Here is a 25,872-nt window from a genome sequence, read left to right on the forward strand (position 1 = left end):
TCTTTGGGTGTTGAGTTTGCTAAGTTCTTTATAGATTTTGGACACTAGCCCTTTATCCGATATGTCATTTGCAAATATCTTCCCCCATTCTGTCAGTTGTCTTTTGGTTTTGTTAACTGTTTCCTTTGCTGTGCAAAAGCTTTTGATCTTGATAAAATCCCAATAGTTCATTTTTGCCCTTGCTTCCCTTGCCTTTGGCGATGTTCCTAGGAAGATGTTGCTGCGGCTGAGGTCCAAGAGGTTGCTGCCTGTGTTCTCCTCAAGGATTTGGATGGATTCCTTTCTCACATTGAGATCCTTCAGCCATTTTGAGTCTATTTTCGTGTGTGGTGTAAGGAAATGATCCAATTTCATTTTTCTGCATGTGGCTGTCCAATTTTCCCAACACCATTTGTTGAAGAGGCTGTCTTTTTTCCATTGGATATTCTTTCCTGCTTTGTCGAAGATTAGTTGACCATAGAGTTGAGGGTCTATTTCTGGGCTCTCTATTCTGTTCCATTGATCTATGTGTTGTAAACAACTTTTTAACCACAAGATTGTTAAGTAGCTTGTCTGCAATAGCCAAAAGCTGATGTATGTATGTGTGTGTGTGTGAACTTACTGTTCAAAATATGAACAAATATTTATTTATTCTGAAATTCTATGAACGGTGATTTCTAGCCAATCTGAAAAGTGTCCTTGTCCATTTGTTTTCTGTTATGTGGGCAAATCCACATGATGTTTTAGTGCCTTCCTCAGTAGGATGGGCTCACACCGCAATAATAAACAACCTTCAAATCCCAGTGGCTTAAATTAGCTAGAATATATTTATCTTAGGCCTTATAACCATTCGTTTGTGTCTCATTCTCATCCCTTAAGGACCCAGGCTGAAAGAGGGCCTGTTCCTGTGGCAGGGGGCAGGAAATTGGGCAAATTATGCACTGTTTTGAAAATTTCTCCCAGCGAGTGACACATGCCACTTCTGCTCCCATTTCATTGGTCCAAAATACAGTTTGAGACAAGACTGGTGATGAATATAGGAAGGGTGAGATGATACACGACTGTCTAGGGCCAGGACAAAGACCGTTCAAAAGATGTGCAAGTAACTCTCCCACCTGCTGGTATTTTGTATATGTGCTGCCGAAGCGAGCACTCACCTGCCGGTATTTTGAAGGACTCTCTGGGCTCCTCTTCATTGGCCTGGAAGGTGTGCATAAATTAGAAGAGCTCCAGGAGCTAGAATTTGGCAGAGGATTCATATATAACCAGCCCCTGAGCGTCACACTGCAATCCCTCCCAAGCATCTTACTGAAGCAACTTGTAAGTATTTTTTCCTTTCTAATACCGTCCTTCGCTATGTCTATTCACCCTAATAATTTAAAAAACCAGAGGGAATTTTGTCTTTTTTAGTGCGTCATATGACACAGGTTAACAGAGATGAAAAAAAAGAAATCATGTTACATGAATTCTGCTTTTCAGGACTCAATTGTGGAAAGAAGATGCTGCAACGTATTTATAAAGTGTTTTGGAGAAGATGGGTACCAGGGCGATAGTGGGAACCCCGGGAGCAAGGTGAGAATTGTTAGACGTGGATGGTGGGGGTGAGAGAGAGTTTTTCAACACCAACTGCATACCAAGCCCTGTGTTCTGTCTTTAACACACCTTTGCTAATTATGCCCTTTAACAAAATTTCGAGGTGAATGTTACCTTGCAGGTGTGGCAGAGGGGACATTGCTTTCCCAAAGTCACACAGGTACAAAGAGCCATTTTGGGACTTAAGCCCCTGTGTCTACCTGACACCAAGGCTCACGTTCTTTCCATTATATTTTGCTTTCCCCTCACATTTATTTGATAAATAATCTCACAGACAAGTTTCACATACTCTCCTGCTGCATAGAGGTTTTCACTTGTCTACAAAATGTTCCCTTGTGTACCAGCTTCTTTCTTTACAGGGGTTACTGCCTCTTCCCCTCCAAGCTGACTGTTCCATTCTGTGACATTAAACTGTGGAGAGATGCAATCGCTGGTTCACGAGTGGTCACTTTACGTCTTTCTGTTAACTCCACAGTGAAGCGATAGCAAAATTACCACATCCCACTATTAAAGGAGAATAAATCTCATTAAAAATGGTCCTCAGTTATGCAGGAACACGAGTACCCTTCACACATGAACTACAGTTTTATGATGGTGGGATCATCACAAATCCTCATGTAAGGTTGAATCAAACCCATTGGCTTTTCCCATCTTTTCACATTCTCTCTTTGTATGGTTTTCTGTGGGGTTGTTGGAATTCTGACTGACTTTGCACATCAATCTTGATTTAGAAGAGTATAAAGTATATAATGACTTTTTGAGAAAAATTGTAGATATGCCTTAGCACAAGATTTTTCCCCCTTGCATTGTTCTTAAATATCAGACTGGAGAATCAGGAAATTAAGCTTGGGAACCTCTTGACATATTTTTTTGTAACTCAAGGACTCATCCACAAAGGCCAAAAATGGGAATGTTTTGAATACTTGACTTCTCTGCTCTTTCTGTCTCTAAGAATTCAGTGGTGGTTGTATTGATATTCATGTCTTTGTTGATCCCAAAGAGAATATGGCTCCCATATCTTATTTACTATTTTTAAATCAAATAAACACATCTGGCTAGACATGGCAAGCCGAAGTTCCCTGAGAGGAAATGGTTTGTGTGTTTGGTTATCTAAGAAGAAGTAAAAAAGAGGAAGAGAAAGAGATTGGAAGAGACTAAACAGTTGAGTCGGACAGAAATAAACAACCATTTCTCATAAATAGCATAGACGGTAACACCTTTGCTTACTGACATTTTGAAAAACGAGGTCAAAGATCTCTTTAAGAGGTGCAGTGTTCCTAAAACATTTAACTAGAAACTAGTTTTTGTTTGGATTTTCAGAATAGAGTGGTAAAATGGTATTTTAGAAAAATAAAAATAGGCTGACGTGCCAGCTATTAAGACAAACAGGTATTCAAGTTTTCACTTCAGGACAAACCAAAAACAGAATAAAGATATGTTCATTTAAAATTCAAGTTTTTTTGTGCATGATAATCACCAGACTGATTTTCTATTAGAAGAATACATTCAGGAGATGGGTTTCTAAGGAAAATGGCCCAAAAAACTTTCCATAAATTAAAACTACTTGTGTGCAGAAAAAAAGAAGCCAAAAGTATTTGTTTCTTCATGTCCCTACACATTGTGCTCGACATTTAGTTGATTCTCAATAAAATACCAACTCAACAAGAAAAAGGTATCTATTAGTAACAGTTTTTTTTTGAAATTTTTGAATTTATTATTATTATTTTTGTTTTTAGAGGGAGAGCCTGAGTGGGGAGGGACCGAGGGGGAGAGAAAGAGAATCTCAAGCTTTATTGAGCCCAGAGCTGGATGTGGGCCTTGATCTCATGATGGTGAGATCATGACCTGAGCTGAAATCAAGAGTTAGACTTTTTTTAAAAAAAGATTTTATTTATTTATTTATTTGACAGAGACAGAGACACAGCAAGAGAGGGAATGCAAGCAGGGGGAGTGGGAGAGGCAGAAGCAGACTTCCTGCCTAGCAGGGATCCTTATGTGGGCTCGATCCCAGGACCCTGGAATCATGACAGGAGCTGAAGGTGAAGGCTTAACAACTGAGCCACCCAGGACCCTACTAACAACAATTTTTATTTCATATAGATTTAAGAAAAGGATTTAGAATCCAAGTTATTTCCTTTGCTTTCCTTTTTTCTCAGGGAAAGCCAGGTGCTGATGGATTACCTGGTCATCCTGGTGAAGAAGGTGGACATGTAAGTACTGACTCTTTTTTTTTAATTTGAAGGAATATGGTAAAATGGGTCAAATATTAGAAATAATTGCACTTAAGTCATGAAGATTTTTCTAATCTATGCCATTTAAAATGGGATTAAGTATCTATATAAAAATAATCATTTTTTATAACAAATGTTAGGTGGACAAATTTTGTAGATACAGGCTCTAAAATGTGTTTAATGGTGAAAGGTGGTCATTTTAATCTGAATTCGAGATAATTGAAAATGTGGGCTGTGTCTAGTGGGTATATATGTAATAGTAATTATTAATTGTGAGCTGAATTACAGGTAATTTGTTACTATTAATGAGATATCTGTGTTTGTAAGTAATTTAACAAAATAAATTAAAGAGAACTAAGGCCATTCTTATAACAAGATCCCTCAGATGCCTTTCTGAGTGGCCAAAAAGGTGATAGAGTTATAGTTACTCACGAAAAGTTTGTTTACAAGCCTGGATATATCCCTGGGCATGGGAAAGTTAGTCATCGTGTGATTAGCTGTGGGGAAAAATGTATATTATAGAGAGAATTGCTACCAAAAGGACTGGAATTTGACGGGGCCCATCTTTATTACAACATATGATATCAAAAGGATTTTTAAATGCCATAATTTTCAGTTAATTTTTAATTGTGGAAAACCACTTTACCACGGTGTCTATTTTAAAGTCGATATGTACATACCACTGGTCCTCAAACTTTCGGTCTCAGGGCACCTTTACTCTCTCTAAGGTTATTCAGATTGCCTAGATTCAAACAGTCAGTACATCACTTACACAACGTGGAAAGAAAAGGCGAGATATTCAACTATCTTCTCATCCATTTCTCCACTGATAAAATAAGTTTTATAGTATGTACTTGACAGAGATGTCATAAACATTACAGAATATGTATATGAAACATTTCACTCAATTCCTGATAAAGAGTAAATTACACTAAAAACTAGATGGGATGATGAGAAAACATCTGTTGATATAGTTTCTGTCTGTTGATATTTACTACGTTAGAAACTAAAAAGGAGAAAATTTTATTATTTTATTTTATTTTATTTTGTTTTATAGAGAGAGGGAGAGAGAGGGAGCTCATGGGGAAGGGTTGGGGCAGAGGGAGAGAGAGAATCCCAAGCAGGCTCCATGCCCAGTGCATAGTCTTGACACCATGCTCCATCTCAAGACTCTGAGATCATCTGAGCCAAAATCAAAAGTCAGTCACTCACCAACTGAGCAAACCAGGAGCCCCCAAATGGAAATAATTTTAAAATATTTATTTATTTTACTCCCAAATAACAAAAACAAGCCATTAATATAAATGAGACATTCCTTAATGAAAAATAACTATATGTTCCAAAACAAAATAGATAAGTGAGAAGAGTGGCATTGTTTTACATGTTTTCAATATCTGGTTTATTAGAAGATAACTAGATTCAAATGTCCACTTCTGTGTTCAGTCGGTTGTGATATCACTTGCTTTGTGGTTTCTTAAAAACTCTGCTGTACACTTGGAAGAGAATAAGAGTTACAAAAGATAATAGCATCTTCGTGTAATTGGAAAAGTAGTTTTAATTTTGTGAGCACCCCTTCCCAAAGGGTCTTGGGGACCTGTGGAGTCCTTGGACCACACTTTTCAAACTGCTGGGATATCTAAGCATTAATGTTCTCATTGCCCCCTCAGAGTTGCGCATTGTTTTACTGTTCTGAATATTTAGGCTGCTGGAACTTGGAAAATCATCAGAAATTAGAAAAAGAAATGCAGCTATTGGGAGCTATATCAGCCAATTCATTTCTCTGATTATATTTGTGGGAGAATTGCTCAACTTTTCTGTCTTTATTTTGCCTCAGCAATTATAGTCTTTGATGTTAGAAATACATTCAAAAGTGTGGGCTGTGGATTTTTGCTATTTTGTTCAGGTATGGTGAAAATATTCCTTTCCATTTTTATGATGTTTTAAAATGTCCTAGAAATGTTATTTTATATCTGTCTGCTTGGCCTATGGTTCAGTGAGCCTGGCCAAATTTTTTAAAAAGATTATTTATTTATTTATTTGACAGACAGATCACAAGTAGGCAGTGAGACAGGCAGAGAGAGAGAGAGGGTAGCATCCAGCTCACTGAGCAGAGAGCTGGATGCAGGGTTTGATGCCAGGACCTTGGGATCATGACCTGAGCCAAAGGCTTTAACCCACTGAGCCACCCAGGCGCCCCGAGCCTGGCCAAATTTAAGAGAATAATTTAGAGTCTTACCAACCTATTAGGAACACTGACACCAATTCCAGACAAATAACATAAACAAGCCCTTGTCTGTCTAGAGTAAGAGATAATTTTGTCCCCCTTTTCTGCTGTCTTAACATCCTAAAAACCATGGTGGTTTATAAAGACTGTCCAGTACAGAGCTAGGAATAAAATGTGAGTGATACATATAATTTTATAGAATTTAAAATTTCATAGTAGCCATCTTAAAGACAATAAAAAGAAATAGGTGAAGTTATTTTTAACAATTAAACCCAGTCTATCCAAAATATAATTATTTCAACATGTAACTAATATCAAAATGGTTAGTATTTTATTATTTAGAAATACACTGTCTTTGAAATCCTGTGTGTATCTTACATCTATAGCACATCTCAGTTTGGACTAGACACATTGCAAGGGTTCAGTACTCTGTGTGGTGTGTAGGGCTCTAGCATGTGTCGTTTTTTTTTCCTGCATTTCTTGCAAGAGAAGGTAACTACAAAATATGTTGTCTCCTGAATGGCTTTTAATGTTGTTCCCCCCCAGAGTAGGTCAAATTAGTCTGCGTAATGACTGAGACATCTCTCTGCAGATAGCAGGCTTCAGAATGGGGCTGTAATTTGTAGATTCAAATTGAAAGCGTATAAGGACAAAGAGCTAATTCATTGTTCCAGTTATCTATTACTCCTCTTCTCCCCCCTCCTCCCTACCCCCTACAAAACCAAAACAACAATCAATTTATTATATCCATGGGCTCTGGGGCGCGGCGTGGTGGGGGGGAGCTAAGACAGGAAGAGTGGGTGGCTGTCTCCTAGGTGTCTGAGGTCTCAGCTGGGCTGACTAGGCAGCTGGAGGGCCCCCTGCAGAGATGACTTCCTCTCTCACTCTCTGGAGCTTGGCTGCGATGGGAGAAGGATGGGCCATGGTGGTCCAAGGACAGGTATGGCTGCTGGGTCTGAGAGGGAGCTCCCACTAGGCAGGGTCCATCCTGAGAGGGAGGATTCCAGGAGACCAAGGCTAAGCTCAAATCTTCTAAGGAAGCCTCAGAAGTCACGTGGTAACTTGTATAGGCAAGTCACTAACTCCAGACTGGATTCAAGGTGGCTGGGGGTGGGGATTAGACCCTTCTTTTCGACTGTGGGTGTGACAAGGTTCCAGAAGAGCACTGAGATTTTGTCGTGGCCATCTTTGGAAAAGACCATCTGCCTGACTCATGAATTCTATATATTTTCAAAATATACCTCATATGAGATGGTGGTTTAAATATGCATTGGTTACCTATCAAAGCCTTATATATCAAATTAGATTATCTAGGGTCCCCCAAAACAGTTACGTAACTTCTGTAGGAACAAAACTAGCTGACATTTATTGAAGACTTCATATGTGTTGGATGCATGGCTAAACATTCTGTATACATTTCCTCATTTCATCTACAAAATAAGATACTAATGTTATTATTCTCATTTCTCAAAAATAACTTGAACCAGCCTAGCATTTGAACAGTTTATGATCGTGTTATTCTTTCCATAGAATCATGGCTATAGTTAGCTTTCAGCCACTAGTGTGGACAAATGGGAGACCAATTTTTAAACAGGATAGAGCTTAGTATTTGAATGAAAAACACTGTAAGCCCAAATTTTGTTTTCAAAACAATTTGACGTAGGTACCCGTTATAAAGTGATTCTTGTTTTCTCATGAGAATAATCTAAAACATTCTTTTGCCCAATTAGAAGATATAAACTTTGAAGGATAGGTGACAAATGTATACTTATATTATTTGACTTATTTAATTACTCATTAACATTTTAAAAGTCTTCATTATGTAAAGTGATGTAATAAGAAATTCTTTTTTCTCTTTCTCATATTTTATCAAGTATTTTTTTATTATTTATATTTTTATTAATTTTAACAAGTGTTTATCCAAATGTTTGCCACCTTTCCCCCTTCCCTCCTTCATATGCCACTTGTGAACCTTCCCAAGAACACTGTGGTGTATTTTTTTATTTATTATAATCTTTCTGGCTTAACAAGTGTGTTAAAAATTCTTCCCACAGAGTTTCTGTATCAGTTTTCCCAGCATTACTGGAGACTCTGTTTTGGAAACACCTTACCTGGTTTTCTAGAATATATTTTGTTAATTTCTGTCTAAGTTGTTTCAGTTAAACTGTGTGTGTGTGTGCGTGTGTGTGTGTGTGTGTGTGTGTGTAAGGGGGGTGGAGAGAAAGGGGGAGAACAGAAGGAGAGGAAGAGAGAGAAACTTAAGCAGGCTCTACACTCAGCATGGAGCCCAAAGCAGGGCTCGATCTCATGACCCTGAGATCATGATCTGTGCCAAAATCGAGAGTCAGATGCTTAACCAACTAAACCACCCAGGCATCTCTAAGATAAACTGCTTTTTAGATCTGCTTATAAAGTCTGTCACTGAAAATTTATTTTCAGTTTCAAAAACCGATTGCCTCATTTTTCTTGTGAGAATATTTTTATGGTCTTCACAGTATAATCATGAGTTCTATTGCTTTGAAAAGTGATTTTGAAAAATCTTGCTTGCATGGCATCTAACATTTGAAATTGTGAGACCTCACGGTCAAATACGATAAATAAGTGATCTCTCTTAGATTACTTAACCTCTATTCTTTTTCTCTTTTAACTAATCTGGTAGGTGATATCCTTGAGGATCTCATAAATAATCAAATATTAACATTGCCTGGGTGTCAACACTATGCTGTTCAAGGTTAAGCAATGGGCAGATGATTCTGAAATATGAGAATCTTTGTGAAAACTCAAGTTTAAAAATATCCTTTTTCCTAAAGAATAATTTTGGGAGAACTCATACCTAATTATGTCTGTATAACAACCAAAACTTTAGAAACTGGGAATAGAAGTCATGAGAGTAGGTTTTTTAATTTTTCTTCACAATTTTCTTTTAAATTTTTAGTTGTGGCAAATGACACACAACATAAAATTGACCATCTTAACCATTTTCAAGTGTACAGTTCAGTTATTAAGTGTACAGTACAGTTATTAAGTACATTAATACTGTTGCCAACAACCACCATCATCCATCTCTAGAACACTTTTCATCTTTCAAAATTGAAACCCTGTCTTCATTATCACTAACTCCCAATGACCCCATATCCCCAGCCTCTGCCAACCACCATTCTACTTTCTGTCTCTATGAATTCCACTACTCTAAGTCCTTGTTAAGTAGGATCATACAGTATTTGTATTTTTGGCTTATTTCATTTAGCATAGTATCCTTAAGATTCATCTATATTGTAGCATATCAGAATCTCTTTCCTTTTTAAAGCTGAATAGTATTCTACTGTATGTATAAGGACACTTTTTTTTTTTAATCAGTTTATCTCTTAAGGGACCCTTGGCTTGCTTCCACCTTATGGCTGTTGTCAGTAATGCCGCTATGAATGTGTGTGCGAATAGCTCTTTGAGACCTAGCTTCCAATTCTTTGGGGTGTATACCTAGAAGTGGAATTGGTAGATCATATGGTTTTTTTTTTTTTTTTTTTTGGAAACTATCATTTTTTTTTTTTTTTTTGGAAACTATCATGTTTTCCACAGCAGCTGAACTCTTCTATTCCCACAAAAAGTGCGTAAATGTTCCAGTTTCTTCACATGCTCATCAACACTAGCTTCTTTTTGTTTTTGTTTTTGATAATAGCCATCCTAAGAGTGTTTTGTTTTGTTAGAAATAAACTTTAAGAATTTTCCCTTTGTGCTCCTTCGTTAGGGACGTTTGTTTTGTATATAGCAACTATTTCCTAATGAAGGCAACGACCAATTATTCATGACAGGTAACACTGTGGAGGAGAAAAGAGTAAAGAGATGTCTTAAAATTAAATTTTCCAGATGAAACTTAACCACCACGTATGGAACCTAAAAATGCAGGCAGATGAGGAAGAGGGGGCGGAAATGGACATTTACTTGACATCTACTGTGTGTGAAGTTTTGCATTTGGCATTTTGTACACACTAAGACATTTCACCTTTGTGACATTTCTACTGATACGGGCTAATACTTTCATTTTATAGATGTGGGGCTCAAAACTCAAAGAGAGAGTGACTTATAAGGTCAGATAGAGAATTTTAGAGTTGTGCCCAACCCCCTGTCAGTCTGATGTCAGAACCTGTGCTTTTCTCATTATCTCTTCCTATTTAAGTACAAAACACCTCATTTGTCCAATCTGTATGATTTGTGAAGTACTTTCTTTCCTTCTTTTTTAAAAGATTTTATTTATTTTTTAAACATTTTATTGATTTATTTAATTTATTTATATTAAAGATTTATTTATTTGAGAGAGAGAGAGTGTGCATGAGCAGGGGGAGGGGGGCAGAGGAAGAAGGAAAGTCCAAGCACATTCCCATGCTGAGCCCAGAGCCTGATGCAGGGCTCGATCCCACGACCCTGAGATCATGACCTGAGCTGAAACCAAGAGTCAGATGCCTAATTGACTTCGCCACCCAGGCGCCTGTGAAGTACTTTTCAGTGCAAATTCTCATGCATTCAATATAATGATCCTATGAATGGCTAGCATCAGTATTACTAAGGTCCACATTTTATAAATGGAGGAAATTGTAATTCATAGAGTCATGTACTTATCCAAGCTCACAAAGCAAGTTGGAGGCAGAACTAGGACTTGATCCCAGGACCTTTCATTTTTGATCCAAAATGCTTCTCACTTTACCATGTTCTCTTTTACTGTCCCAGGCAGCTTGTGTCGTGAAGCCATTAAATCAAAGTGAGATTACATTTGTAGACCCTCCTGATGAAAGCTCACGGGATATACAATGCTTTCCAATTTATATTTAATCAATTTGGCAAAGGTATAATATCTACCAGTCCCTTCCCTATCCAATACCTAGATCAAAAGTTTATATTCACTAATGTAATTTAGGAAGTCATTCTTCAAATCTTGATTGGATGTCTGCTGCATGCCACACAGTGTACTTAGGGTTGGAAACCCAGAGATAAATACCAAATACATGTCCTTGTCTCCTAGAAGTTCTCAAAATAGCAGGAAACAATATAACACAGAAACGGGTAATAGCACACAATGTAACAGAAAAAACTTCTCAGAGGAGGAGGTGACGTATGATCTATACCTTAGGAATGGGCAGGATTTCACTTAGAAGAAAAGGAGTTAAATAATGGTTGATTCTTCGTAGAACCACAAGGAAAACTTTATCCAGTTCTAGCTTCCAGAAGGAAATGTTCAGACACACCTTTCGTTTTGCGTGGGTACTGAAGTTTTGTCCATGTGGCTTGAATGAATTAGTCAAAAAATATAGATAATACTGATTTGTAAGATTTGGGGTTATCAGTATGGGTAGTTGACAGATGAGTGTTCTGATTGTCTTGTAGGTGATCTGATCAGGTCTTTGAGGCTATAGAAGTAATTGTAAGGACAGTGTCATATTTTAATCATTCTGATGGTCTTTATTGGTTGGGTGATGATGAAGATAATTGCTTGACTGTCTCTGTGTGTATCTTTATTCCATAGGGAGAAAGAGGCCCCCAAGGCCTTCTTGGACCCCGAGGTGAGGAAGGTTGCCCAGGTGTGAGAGGACCTAAGGTGAGTATAGACCTCAAGCTGTGGAATTCTTTCCCTGTCCCAGTTTTATCCCTTGAGTTTGAGGAGCATCTTACTTTTTCAACATAGTGTCTTAGCTCTTTCTCAGACTGAGGTTTTCCCAGAAGTTGAGCCTAAGGAAAAGAATCAAGTGCAAATAGTTTCTTAGGAGGAGGTCTCAGTAAATACTAGCAAGACATGAGAGAAGTTAAGGAAGAAAGGTGACCTAAAAAGGGTATGGTATCAATTAGATGACCATGGTGGGTAGATAGAGCCTAATCCTGCTGAGGAACTGTGTGAACCAATGTTGAACATGTACCTCAATGTGGTCCCACCTAAGGGGAGAGAGCTGAGGTACTTATACCCCAAATCCTATCAGGTATTATTTGCAAGCTGCTCCCAGTGAGTATTAATTCCTCAGCACTCCTGAGCTGCATTGCATGTGGATAGGCTCTGGTACCAGAAAATGCCCTCAGGACAAATCATAGCTCTGGCAGTTGGAAGAGGGTTTGAAAATACTGAAATTTCAAAGCCTAAAGAACTAAAGGGTGGGGCTACTTTTTCGGTGGTTTCATAAATGTCTCTTAACCTTCCAGGATTAGAGAATCCCCTTTAATAAGGCTAGAAAATTTTCTCTATAATCTCTGAGTCCTATAGAGAGTTTTTCTGACCATAGCCACAATATTTTGAACATTCTAATAAGTTACACTTCAATTAATTTTTTCTATTGTTCCTGGGAGCCTTCTTAAGCTTCCTAGCCAGTGTATTCTCACTTTTGTTTGAAAACATATGATTGTGCTATTAATAAGTCGCAGGACATTGCCATTTCCTGCTCACCCCTACTATATGAGGAGTTACCGGTATGAATTTCTCCAAGTCACAGGCAAAGGGGAGTGGTAATAATCAGAGTGCTGTGATGGTCATTACAGTTGCTGAAGAGAAATCTTCATTTTGGTCTACTCATTGCATTTTCTTGGAATTCAGGAATATGTGGTTTCCTAAGTGAAACAAAGGTTTAAAAATCTTATTCAAGCTCAATTCTTTTTATTACTTTCTAACTTTAGGGAGCAAGAGGATTTTCAGGAGAGAAGGTAGGTGACAGTCCTTCCTCTTGCTTAAGCTAGAGAGCAATTTCTTTGGGAAACAGTCCGGAGTCCACTTGCTTTTCCTTTACGTATGTGAGGTGGGACTTAAAATTTTTTGACAAGGGGATATGTGGGATGATCTTAATAGCCAAACTGCCATGTTCATGAATGGTATAAAGCAGGGACATATATGAAAATGTATGCTTATCTGTAATAATTGAGCCACCATATCTGTCACATGATGCTCTTGAAGAGTGGGTCCTGAATTCAAGGAGTGGTAGTCAAGGGGAGTGTCAAATGGGGGATGGAGGCCAGTACGGGTTGATAGGAAAGGAGATGGCACAGTAGGATAACGACTTTACATTCAGATTCAGAGGCAAAGTACTCATTCGCTCATTCATGCACTCAAAAGATATTTTTGTAGGTACCAACTCTCTTCCCCACATTATCCTTGGAGTGACTACAAAGTGATGAACAAGACAGACAAGGGCTGATTGAGCTTCTTTACTCATGTCTCCTGGAGCCACTGATTCATCCATATGGCCTGTAGCAAATATATCACATAATTGTAGTCTGAGAGTTTGGTGTGCTTATTTTCATGCACTAACTCAGCTGTCCTTTGGTTTAAAAAAAGTGCCTGAAACTTGACTTCCTTGTACAGATAGTAGGAGTAAATGAACTATTTCACACATGTAATATGCATTTTATTTGGCTTGCAAAACTCTGGACATTCTTTTTCAAAAGATGATTTATAAGAAATATGTTTTTAAAAAAATTTTTTTTATTTTTATTTATTTGAGAGAGAACAAGAGGGAGAAAGAGAGAGCATGAGCAGGAAGAGGGGCAAGAGGGAGAACCAGACTCCCCACTAAGCAGGACCCTGGGATCATGACCATACCTGAAGGCAGACACTTCACTGACTGAGCCACCCAGGTGCCCCTATAATAAATACAACTGTCATTCTGAGATTGTTGGCAAAACGAAAGGCCATGAGTTGGAAGTGATGGAATATTTGATGAGACGGCACTCTGCAGGGGCCAGTTTTTACTCTTATTTAGTTAGTTTCAGGTTTTCCATTCTTAAGGAGTTTTCTTATGGTAAGTCTCCCCAAATACATACATATGGATATAGTCCATCTAATTCCTCCTTAATCTGAGAGATCTTCTGAGTTTCCATTATGTAAATTCATTCAGGCACATTTGCCAGTCTTTTTATATTAAAAACGCCAATGACCAAAGAACCACTTTTAACTTGCAGAGGACCAGTGGGAAATGTTTCATTCAGTCTTGTGAAAGAGTCACTACTTGTTCCCAGTGCAAAAGTTGAAAAAGAAGTCTTTCTATCCCTTAGATTTGAGTTTCTTATCTTTTTCTTTGGAAATTAAAACGGTCAGGAAAAACAGTGTATAACGCTAGGGACTATTTTGGGAATGAAAATGATCATTGTTTTTTAATATATGAATGTAGTATATAAGCGCCATTTCAGAAGGTCTAGATCCTCCTCCCAACTAAAACATACATTAGCAAGGAAGTTAACATCAAAGCAGTAAGCACGTACACCTGGTCCTCGTTTCCCTAACAGTTTCATCTTCCTTTGCTCCACAGGGAAGCCCTGGTGATGGAGGTGTTGACGGCTTTGTTGGAGAACAGGTATAGAAAGTTTCTCATTTCTATGTTTCTCCTCTATTAGTTTGGTATTTATGCTCTGTATTTATACTTTAAAATATAAAACACTATACTGTATTTTATACTTATATGTATATTTTATACATAGTCTACAAATGTTAGCATGCATACTCAACAGTGTCTAATCTATTATTTGCCCTTATCCTCAAAATATAAGGACCCTAGAAACATAGCTCTAATCAATTGTCTCCCATAATAACATGTTATAGTCCAGTATCTTTTTAAAAAAAAATTATTTATTTATTTGACAGAGAGAGATCACAAGTAGGCAGAGAGAGAGAGAGAGAGAGGAGGAAGCAGGCTCCCTGCCAAGCAGAGACCCTGATGCAGGACTTGATCCCAGGACCCTGAGATCATGACCTGAGCTGAAGGCAGAGGCTTAACCCACTGAGCCACCCAGGCGCTTAGTCCAGTATCTTATTCCCATTTATTTTTGTTAAATTCTATCAATTAGATATTGTTATTTTTATTGCTTTACTTAATCATTGCTTATCCAGCTTTACCCTCATATTTGTTACTTTCCCTGTATGCCTTCAAAGGAACATGAAAGATCTTGTCTTTTCCCCCAGGTACAACTTTTAGAATTTCCTTTAATGGAGTTTATAAACTCCTTTGGTTTTTGTTTTTCTGAAAAATTTTTTATTTTACCATTTTTCCTGAAAGAGATCTTGGGGAAATAATGATTTTCTTTCAGCACTTAGAAAATGGAATTTCATAGTCTTCTGGCTTCTATTGTCTTCTGTCTCTTACTAGTGCTGTTTAAGAAGTTATCCATCTTAACCTTCCAGCTTAAGAAGCTCCTGGGTGGCTCAGTGGGTTGAAGCCTCTGCCTTTGGCTCAGGTCATGATCCCAGGGTCCTGGGATTGAACCCCACGTCAGAGAGCCTACTTCCTCCTCTCTCTCTACCTGCTTCTCTGCCTATTTGTGATCTCTGTCTGTCAAATAAATATAAAAAAAATTTTTTTAAAAATAAGTTATCCATCAAACTCTTTGTTGTTACTTTTGTCAGCAATCTTAAAAAAATATTGTCATGTTGCTTTAAAAATTTCCCTTTCTTTCTAGTTTTCTGTGGTTTTAATATGTTGTGTCCAGGTGTGGGTTTCTTTTTATTTATCCTGTTTGGAGCTCTTTAGGCTTTTGAATTTGAGCATTTGTGCTTCAGTCAGTTTTGGAGACTCCTTAGCAAATTCTCATTTTGAAATGTTTATCCTTCCCATTTTCTCTATTATCTCTTTATGGAAGTCTAATTAGAAATCTATGAGAACTTGTGCTATCTGCAATGTCTCTTAACCTCTTTCATATTTTCTGTTTGTCTTTCTGTACTGCATTTGGAGTACTTTCTCCAGTTTCAAGTTCATTAATTCTTATGCCACTTGTGTTTAATATACCATTTAACCTGTCAATTGGATTTTTAATTTCAGTTATTCTGATTTTCACTTTAAGAAGTTCTATTTGATTCTTTCTCAATTCTGCTTGGTCTCTTTTTTAACAGTTGCTTATTATTTTACTCATTCTTTTTTTTAAACCTATTTAAATGAATGAAATATACTTATTTTATATTCTGCATATGATAATTCCAATAGCTGTAGTCATTACAAGTCTGATTTTGTTGCCTGTTGTTTCTGCTGGCTTCTCCCTCATGGTGTCTCCCTCACATGTGTTGTGAATTTTGATGGATTGATTGATTTGATTTTTTTTTCTCTCTTTTCCTTTTTTTTCTTCTTTTCCTTTATTTTTTCCTTTTTTGATGACTTTTGATTTAAGTTCATTTTTAAATGAACTTCATCTGTGAGATGTCATTAAGTTCTGCATTGAGGTTGTTTGCTTCTGTCTCATACGTGGTGACACGTCCTTTTGAGATCACTTCAAAATAAATGATGAGATTTGGTTTTTCACACTGCACTCATGGAGTGATCAGAAGTCCTAAGGACAGCCAATCACTATTCTCTGGATTTCTTCTTTCTCTTTACTCTGAACTCTAAGGATTTCTCTTGTTTTTTACCAGCTCATGAACATAAGTGGAGTATCTTAAACTTGGTTATCTGGAATTTATATTATTTTCAAAGGAAGGATTATTCAGGGTATTTAGTCTGTCACGTACATGTTGGATGGTAAAGAAACTTTCCGCTCTTGTATAGAATGTGAAACTACATGAAAAAAGTTTCTGGTGTGACTTGATATACAAAGCTTCTTTGTATATTTATTTTTCTTTTTCTAGGGTAATCGTGGAGCCCCAGGGTCATCTGGAAAAAAAGGAAATAGGGGAAATTGGGTAAAGTATGAAGATATTCTTCTCTCATATTTTTACTGCATAAACTAACCTTGACAGTTTATTTTTAAGTTCTGGGAAATAATCCTCTAGTGGTTCAAGTTCTAGATTGGGAGTTAAAGGGCAATAAATATTAGCTCTTTGGAATCTTTAGTGAAGACTCTCCTATGCTGCTAGTGAAATGAATGATGGAAACTGGCGTCCTTAACCCTTGGAACAGTAATCACCATGCCCTCATGGGCTTTGCAAGGCTTCCTGTCACCAGTGATTCAGTCTCACACCCCAGCCCTCTCAGCCACATCCTTCACTACTGTTAGTCCAAAAGTGTCCTTTCCAATAAGATTGTACTATTCATTGTCCCCTGAGAATCCTCGTACATGCCCACCTCTGTGTCTTAACTCATGCTAGGTACCCCATCCCTGAGTGGCTTTTCCAGCTTCCATTTCCAGTGTTTATTTGAATATCACTTTCCCTCCAATTTCCAACTCCTCTCTTTCCCCCTCATGATACCCCCTTCTTGACCATATCCATCTGTAGTGCCCTCTCCCTTCTCTACATCCTTCCCACATTATATTTCTATGTAAGGGAAGGCAGATGCCTGGTGTGTGTACCACAGCTCTACCTTCCTGTGCCCATGGCAGATATCACTAAGCAATTATGGAATCCAGCTAGAGGGATCCATCTCGGGACTGTTATACTCAGCTTCTATTGATTGACTGGATTAGATAAGGGGTGGAGTTATGTTTTTGTGTACCCCTCATGGCATTAGAGTAATGCTTTTACCCCAAGGTGGGGATTGATTTCCTGATAAGTAGCACAGGGAGTCACAAGAAATGGTTCTTTATTGAGGGAAGCTTAATTGATAAGCTGCAATTTGGGGATTAGATTTGGGAGAAGGTGGGGGACACCCCACTTCTTTCAAGACTGGAGAGCCTTCAGTTTCCATCCAATTCAGTTAAATTCAATAAATGCACGTTAAGGGCTTCTAACTTGTAGAAGGTATCCAGCAAAACAGTTAGAAAGTTAGGCACATCATAATAAGAACCAAATTCCAGGTTCTGTACTCAGCATTTTAATCGATTATTCCATTTAATTTCCATTGCAACCCGATAGAATGGGTACATCTGTTTCACAAATGAGAAAATGGAATCTTAGAGAAGTTGAAGAAATTTGCCTGGCTGGTAAATTGGATAGCAGGGTTGGAATTTAGAATCAAGTAATTCCCTTTTATCATTATATCAGGTGAGAAAAGAGATAAGGTGGAGTTACAAGTAACAATAAGAAGTGGCATTTTTTTTTTTTTTCAGAGTGTAGAGAACATTCCATTCCCTGCGTGTCTGAGAACCAGATCTCAGAGATGAGTCCCACTTCATTAGGGTCAGAGTGTGGCATAGACCCTCTAGAACAAGGCATATAACACAATTTGAGAAAGCTTTCTAGGGTGGGGGCTCTTCCCAACTCTGCAGGAACTACTACACAGAAGGGGTACCATTAACAGTATTTTTTTTTAAATTGTGTTATGTCACCATAAAACAGTAGGTTTTAAGAGAGGCAACCATTTGCTTATAAGGATAAGGTCATAGTCTTATGGCAAGTGGCTTCACCTCACTGGTTCTCTTTCTATAGTAGGAGCTCTAGAAATATTTTTCCCTTTTTTTGCCCCTTTCCATGAGATCTTGCTGTGTCAGTGCTGCCCATGTCTGTGATAGAGAGAGCTTCTTCTTTTGTGTGTTTCTGCGTAGGAATATCAGGGAGAAGTGGAAAGATCAGGGACTCAGTGGTAGGGGGGACTGGGTCCAACTTCCCTGAGCCTTGGGTTCCTTGCCCGCGATATGTACTTCCTGAGTTGTAAGGATTCAGGGAGGTAATGCACATCTAGGGCCACATAAACAGACTTCCAATAAAAGGATGCTCTTTTCTGCATTGCAATCTCACCTATTTAGCTGCAAATGCTTTAAAGTTCAAGTACTAAATTGCTCTTTTAATGTGATTCTCATTTCCCCTCTTAATGTTCTCTTTCCTTTAGGCAACAGATGATCTTTTAAAGTGACACTTTTTTTTTCCTGTGATTTAAGGGCTTGACAGGACCACCCGGATCTCCTGGAGAGCACGGAGAGCCTGGGTTAAGAGGAGACCCTGTAAGTGCTGGTTGAAGGATTAGAGCTGCTTTTATCCAGGGACTTCCAAACAGTTTGCTTATACGCAAAGACAACAATTAATTATTCATCAATGAGGCATCTGTTCAGCCTATCTTAGCCTTGCAACGAATAAGAGATTTGTGAAAAGACCCCATCTTATAGAATATTTAGGTTCTTTTTTTTTTTAATTAATTTTATTTTTTTTAAACATATATTTTTATCCCCAGGGGTACAGGTCTGTGAATCGCCAGGTTTACACATTTCACAGCACTCACCATAGCACATACCCTCCCCAATGTTCATAACCCAACCCCCCTTCTCCGAACCCCCCTCCCCCCATCAACCAGAACATTTAGGTTCTTAAAGAACTGAATGCAACTTTAACTGCATTGAGTATTCAGGATTTCTGAGCAGGCCTGGACAATTAAAATATCTACTTTGGTACCTTTAAAAAAATCATATTTCCTTTCACTTCTTTTCCTATCTTTCCCGTCCATTTGAGGTAAGCAAACTTTTCTTTTCTCAGGGGGATCCTGGAGCAGACAGTTACATCCAAGGCCCTAAGGGAGAAAAAGGAAGGCGTGGACATAGGGTAAGATGGTTTCTGTTTGTTCAGGGATGCTGGAACATGTGGGAAAGATGTTAGCTGGTGAAGAAGGCTTGAATGTTCTGGTTGGATCAGCATAGAGAGCAAAACTGTGGCACTCCACTGCCTGTAGAGACAAGAGCTCAGAATGCTAATCTCCACTTACAGCCTTGTCCTGGCATCCCTGTCTTGTGGTTCTTTTTTTTTCCCTGAAAAAAAAAAATCTAATTTCCCACAATACTAGTAACACAAGTTACTTAATCTCCTTTATCCTTGGTTTCTTCATCTCCAAAATGAAAGCATCGGGCTCAGTGATGCCTAAGATCTTTTTAGTTTAAAATTCTTCAATTTCATAATGATGTCTTGATTTAAAAGTGGTCAGGCCATTACACGGCTGACTCACTTTTCACCACTGCCAGTGTTGATGTGAATTGAATACTAGCCATTTTTAAAGATAGGATCCTTGTCTAGTTTGGAAGATTGGAAGTGTCCTGACAGAAGACCTTACCAAAGGTAGAAGACCTGTTAACTTTGTAGATACTGCTAACTAGTTAGAAGACATATTTAGATGTTTTATGTCCTAGTCATTAAAATGCATGACTGAAAAATGACTAAAGTAACCCAAGTGTCTCAGTCCTCACATCTTATCATTCCCAATTTCCAGAAACAGGGTCTACACAGCAAAATGTTTATAACTGGAAAGTACCCTCTATTTGCTTTGGACTCCAAATTACCTTCTTTGACAAAACTTTAGGATGTTGATTCTCTTCCCTTTTGTGGCTCATTCATATCCATTTCATATATGTGCAGGTCCCAAGTACAATCCAGTTTGTAACAGGATCAGTACTATGTATCTATGCCAGAAAACTGTCACTCTTTACTACAATAATTTCTCATCTTGTTGTTAATTATATTTATATTGAACGAACTCCATTGAGAGGGTTCTCTTGGGTGAGTTGAGATCAGAGAGCCCAGTGAATAGATACTCAATCAGTTATGGGATTGAGCTAAGAGAAGAGCAGGCCAGCACCCCTTAACCCATCTGGGCCTTGGTTTCCTCATCTGCAAGGTGGGAAGGTTAGAGAAACCATTTACAAGCTTTCATGAGTTAGTGGTTGTCATGGGAATTAAAATCTATGAATTGAGTTCATTTCCATGGTTTGCTCATGGTTTTACAACTGGGAAAGCACTCCAGCCTCTAGACAAACTGTCCAGTACTCTGCGCATCACAGCGCCCCAGCCATGGGGCGAACGTCCTGCTCCCAGTTTTTAGAGGTCTCCATCGCTGACTTTATAGCTAAGGGCTAACTTGGAACTTTAGATCCCTGAATTGCGTGTGCAAACCACAACTGTGACCCTCTGAAGTGGTGCCACGTCACACTGCACTGTGCTGAGCTCAAAGAAGGGTGCTAAGTATTTCCTGAATAGACTTGGGTAATAAAAGTCACTCTCACCAGTTACATAAGCCTGCTGCTGCAGAGGCTGAAATTCTTGAGATAGTCCATTAAATTCCATTAGAAGATAGACCTCTAGGGGGCAGTCTTTCCCCGGTACAGGTTTCTTTGGCTATCCTGAAGCAGAAGCAGAGCGTTCCTATGAAACCAATCATAAACAGAAACGGAGTAAGCAAAGAAGCAATTACCATTAGTTTCCGCGGAGACATGTTTAAGTGTTCCCAGACCCCCCAAAGAACCTCTCTTAGGCTTCCCTGATACCTTAGGACACATCTTGCTAAGGGATGCACAAAATAAATTGAGATGAATGGTTGCTCACAGAGTTCAAAGCTATGGTTGCTGCAGGCTGAGATGATGCTGAGTGTGGTCCCTGGGGAAGAAGCTTGGCTTGGCAGGGCCTCTGTAAAGGCTCAGTGCAAAACACATACTGAACGTTGTTTTCATTTTTTGCCCTTTTCCGTAAAAGTGAAAATCCTCCTTGTATTTCTTTTGGTTAGTGAAAACTGGTACTAATATAGATCTTTCATAAAAGTGAAGTGGCTAAACACATACTTTTAAAGAGGGAGGATACCTGTATTAGGTTCTGAGTTGAACCAAAGAGCAGATTCTATGTTGCAATTTGGATGGAGACAGTCCCCTGAAGGAAGCAGTCTTTTAAACGAAACAGAAACTTCATTATACACCCAGTATGGGGGAAGGAATGCAAAACCCGTCATGCTTTTCCTCACTTCTGAGAAGGAAAACCAATACAAGCCTTTTGGAAGGCAGTCTGGCAATGCACAGCAGCTAGGACTGCTGTTTGTTGCTTGTATATTTTAATCTACAAGTTTATATATTTTCATATGCAAGTGACAAAGCCTGACTAACAGTGTTTAGCTAATAAACATGTTTTTGATAATCCAGGGAAAGGTGATTCCTGGATTGATACATAGCTCTATGATATCATTAAAAGCCAGGGATGTCATCAGGGACTCAGCCCCTTTCTTACACAGTTATATCTTCAGTGTGGTCCCTGGGCTTAGCAGCCCAAGCATTTGTCTTCATGATTACATAAAATGCCAGAAGGAAAGGCACTTTCCTTTCATCAGGTCACGGTCAGCAATATTCTCTTTTTGTCCCCTTTGGCGCATTGTCTGGCTCCCGTGCGCCCTGCCTGCCCAAGATACCAGGGAAAGCAAGTTTCTGACAGAGGCAATGAGATTTCCATGACTGGTTCAGACCTGTCATAATTCGTTCCTTGGGGCTGGGTTGTTGTCCCAAATGAAACATTTTTTCAGCAAGAAAGAAAGGGGCAAGAGTGTTGTGTAGTCCCCAACTGCATCTGTCATGGTGTTAAGGTGTGTATGTCCTTTGATCCAGTCTCTCCAGTTCTAGAGATTTATCTAGAAGCCAATCATGGACCAATACAAAAATTCAGCTCCAAGGATGGAGATTAGATTATTAGATTTTAAATCACTACACTGCTTGAATGTCCAGTGATAAGGGATTGTTTATATAAACAATGGCACACAATCAAATATTACTAAGCTGTGAAAAATAGTTTAGAAGACTATTTCATAAACAAGGAAAACATTCATGATTTAATATTAAGTGAAAAGACCAGATTACAAAACTCTGTATTTAGCAAGAGTCCAATTTTTTTTTTTTAAGATTTTATTTATTTATTTATTTGAGAGAGTGAGAGAAAGCATGAGAGGGGAGAAGTTCAGAGAGAAGCAGACTCCTTCCTGGGAGTCCTTACCCTCTGTATTTTTGAAACATTCTATGATGAACTTGTATTATTTCTTACCCTGAGTTTTCATTTTAAAAAATTTTAAATCTACAGAAAAAGTTGTAGTTGCAAGAACAGCATAGTGTACACCAATTTTTATCATTTAGCCATATTTACTTTATGTCTCTCTATACAAATACATAGGTAATATTTGATATATTGATATTGAGCTATTTGATTAATTAATTAATCAAGGATTAATTGAAGGTCTTATAACATTTCTCTTCCAAATAGTCAGCAAGTATCTTTTTTTTTTTTAAAGATTTTATTTATTTGACAGACAGAGATCACACGTAGGCAGAGAGGCAGGCAGAGAGAGAGGAAGGGAAGCAGGCTCCCCGCTGAGCAGAGAGCTCAATCCCAAGACCCTGAGACCATGACCTGAGCCGAAGACAGAGGTTTAACCCACTGAGCCACCCCGGTGCCCCCAGCAAGTATCTTTTAAGAACAAGTACATTTTTTTATATAAACAAAATACAGTCATCACACTCAAAAAATTTAATATGGCACAAAATTATTTTCTAATATGCAGTCCATATTCAGATTTCTGCACTTACCCAAATGAGGTCCTTCATGTTTGTGTTTATTGTTGTTGTTCTGAAATCTAATCAAGGACTGTGTGGAATATTTAATTGTCCTGCCTTGGTTGTATCCTTCAATCACAGCTGTTGTCCAGTTATTTGTTTCCATGACATTGACATTTCTGACCAGTTATTTTGCTAAACATCCTTCAGTTAGGATTTGTCTGATTGTTTCCGCATGACTAGACTCAGATTAAGCATTTTTGGCAGATTAAGCAAAGCAGTACCCTTCTTCTTTTCATTTATTTATTTATTTATTTATTTTTAATTAACATATAATGTATTATTTGCCCTAGGGTGGTTCTTTTTCTTCTTCTTCTTCTCCTTCTTCTTCTTCTTTTAAGATTTTATTTATTTGCCAGAGAGAGAGTGAGTGAGAGAGAGAGAAAGTGCACAAGCTGGGGAGCAGCAGGAGGGGGAGAAACAGACTCCCTGCTGATCAGGGAGCCTAATGTGAGACTCAATCCTAAAATCCTGGGATCATGACCTGAGCTGAAGGAAGATGCTTAACTAAGCCACCCAGACGTTCCTAGGCGGTACCCTTCTCAATCATCAGGAGGGACACTGTGTTGGCTGTCTCATTACTGGTGCATTAATTTGGTCACCTGATGAAGATGAGGTTCACCAGACTTATCCATTGTAAACATACTTTTTCCTTCCTTGTAATGATCAAGTAATCTGGCAATGGTACTCTGAGACTGTAAACTTCTTGTTTCCCGACAGTCTTTCACCCAGTGATTCCAACATCTGCCCAGATGATTCCTTTGCTATGCTGCAAAAAGCTGTCTACTATTGAAATGAGAAAATGATAAGCATTTTAAGAAAAAAAATCTTTTTTTAAATCTAGACCAATCATGAGAGTGCCTTGTCTGAAGACTCCTTTCTCATTCAGCCTACCATATTAAAAATAATTCCCATTATAAAAGTAATGCTACCAGGGCACCTGGATGGCTTCATTGGTTAAGCGTCCAACTCTTGATTTCAGGGCAGGTCACGATCTCAGAGTCCTGGGATCCAGCCCTGTGTGGGGCTCCATGCTCAGTGGGGAGTCTGATTCAGGATACTCTCTCTCCTTCTGCCCCTCATTCCTCTCTCTCAAATAAATACATAAATCTTAAAAAAAAATTAACACTACAGATATTTGGGAATACAGAAAAGTAAAATGTAGAGAAAAATTTAATAGTTCCAGTAGCCAAGAAAAACTTCAGTTTATGGAACTTTCCTAACTTGTTGATGGCAAATCTATTCTCCCTGAGAAAGTCAGATAAGGATCCCATGGGCTTATTTTAATGTGTTCTAGTACAGTATAAAGAAATGAGGAAACATCATTTTGTCTTTCTCCATATTCAGGATAAATTATTCTTTCAGAAAATTTAACATACTTGAAAAGAATGTTATGACACATTTTTCCTCCTTCTTAAACTTCTGAGAAAACATAATTTTTAATAATTGCATACTATTTCAAAAAGTGTTTCTTACCGTAATTTTATCAACATTTCGCTCATACTGTGGGATATTTATATTGTTTCAGAATTTAATATATTATAAATAACAGTTGGAAGAACAGCTTTGCATAAATGTTTTTATTTCTGTATTTCACATTCTTTTCCTATTTATGTGTTCTTACTGAGTTGGCATGTGACTTTATTGCGTATCTGAAAATATCCCTACTTTGGAATCCAAGGTGGTCTCCATTTCTCCTGAAAGATGGACTCATTTTCTCTGGACATCACTCATCTTCTCACTTCTGACCTTGAGGAAGTGAGAGCACTAGAGCATTTCCTCATCCTGACCGTGTGTAACCTCTCCCTCTGTCATCATCAGTCCGTATTGGTCACTCCACACGTGCAGAGACTCGCTCTTCTGTCTTCTGTTTCTGTCAGCCGCTCTGCACCTTATAGGATGGGTAGGAAGAGAAGTACCGGTGTTTTTCAAATATTAAGCACAGGTTATTCAGGAATATCTCTGACTACTGTTCCAGCATGATGAACACTGAAAAGTTGTCACATGAACAATCTCTGGGGAAAGGTGCCTACAACATGGCTATTTTAAAACACCAGAATTGGGCGCCTGGGTGGCTCAGTGGGTTAAGCCGCTGCCTTCGGCTCAGGTCATGATCTCAGGGTCCTGGGATCGAGTCCCGCGTCGGGCTCTCTGCTCAGCAGGAAGCCTGCTTCCCTCTCTCTCTCTCTCTCTGCCTGCCTCTCTGTCTACTTGTGATCTCTCTCTGTCAAGTAAATAAATAAAATCTTAAAAAAATAAATAAATAAATAAATAAAACACCAGAATTAATGCATTTGCTTCTAGAGAACTACTGACCAACAGAACTTTCTGAGCTCCAATATCCTATATCTGTGCTAATATGGTAGCCACTAGCCACATGGAGTAACTGGACCCTTGAAATGTGTGTAGTATAACTGAGAAACTACACTTTTAATTTAATTTAATTCTAATGAATTTAAAATTGATAGCCACCTGTGACTAGTGGCCTCTGTATTGGAGAGCTCATGTCTGAAGAATAAATGCAGAAGAGTGTAGACCTCTAAACTTTTATATTCCCTTTACTTCTTCCTTTTCAGGGACATTCTGGTTTTGATGGACCACAGGGGGAGCCTGGAAATGTTGGCCCTCAGGTTAGTACAACCACTCATGGGTCTTATTTCAGCTGTTTTTGTGGAGGAAAGAGGTTGG

General features: G+C 38.4%; 1 protein-coding gene across 1 annotated transcript in view; it reads left to right on the forward strand.

The window, feature by feature from the left end:
• LOC111154965 (collagen alpha-4(VI) chain-like) overlaps window positions 1-25,872 on the forward strand; it is a 106,176-nt gene that overhangs the window by 26,995 nt on the left and 53,309 nt on the right. The window contains exons 10-19 of the mRNA XM_022514923.1: window positions 1,154-1,299; window positions 1,459-1,551; window positions 3,729-3,782; window positions 11,543-11,614; window positions 12,676-12,702; window positions 14,301-14,345; window positions 16,601-16,654; window positions 18,727-18,789; window positions 19,316-19,381; window positions 25,761-25,814. Of these exons, the coding sequence (XP_022370631.1) occupies window positions 1,154-1,299; window positions 1,459-1,551; window positions 3,729-3,782; window positions 11,543-11,614; window positions 12,676-12,702; window positions 14,301-14,345; window positions 16,601-16,654; window positions 18,727-18,789; window positions 19,316-19,381; window positions 25,761-25,814 (674 nt within the window). The remainder of the gene's footprint in view (window positions 1-1,153; window positions 1,300-1,458; window positions 1,552-3,728; window positions 3,783-11,542; window positions 11,615-12,675; window positions 12,703-14,300; window positions 14,346-16,600; window positions 16,655-18,726; window positions 18,790-19,315; window positions 19,382-25,760; window positions 25,815-25,872) is intronic.

Source organism: Enhydra lutris, unplaced genomic scaffold (assembly GCF_002288905.1).
Source record: "Enhydra lutris kenyoni isolate GAN:26980312 unplaced genomic scaffold, ASM228890v2 scaffoldscaffold39, whole genome shotgun sequence".
NCBI classification, from domain to species: domain Eukaryota; kingdom Metazoa; phylum Chordata; class Mammalia; order Carnivora; family Mustelidae; genus Enhydra; species Enhydra lutris.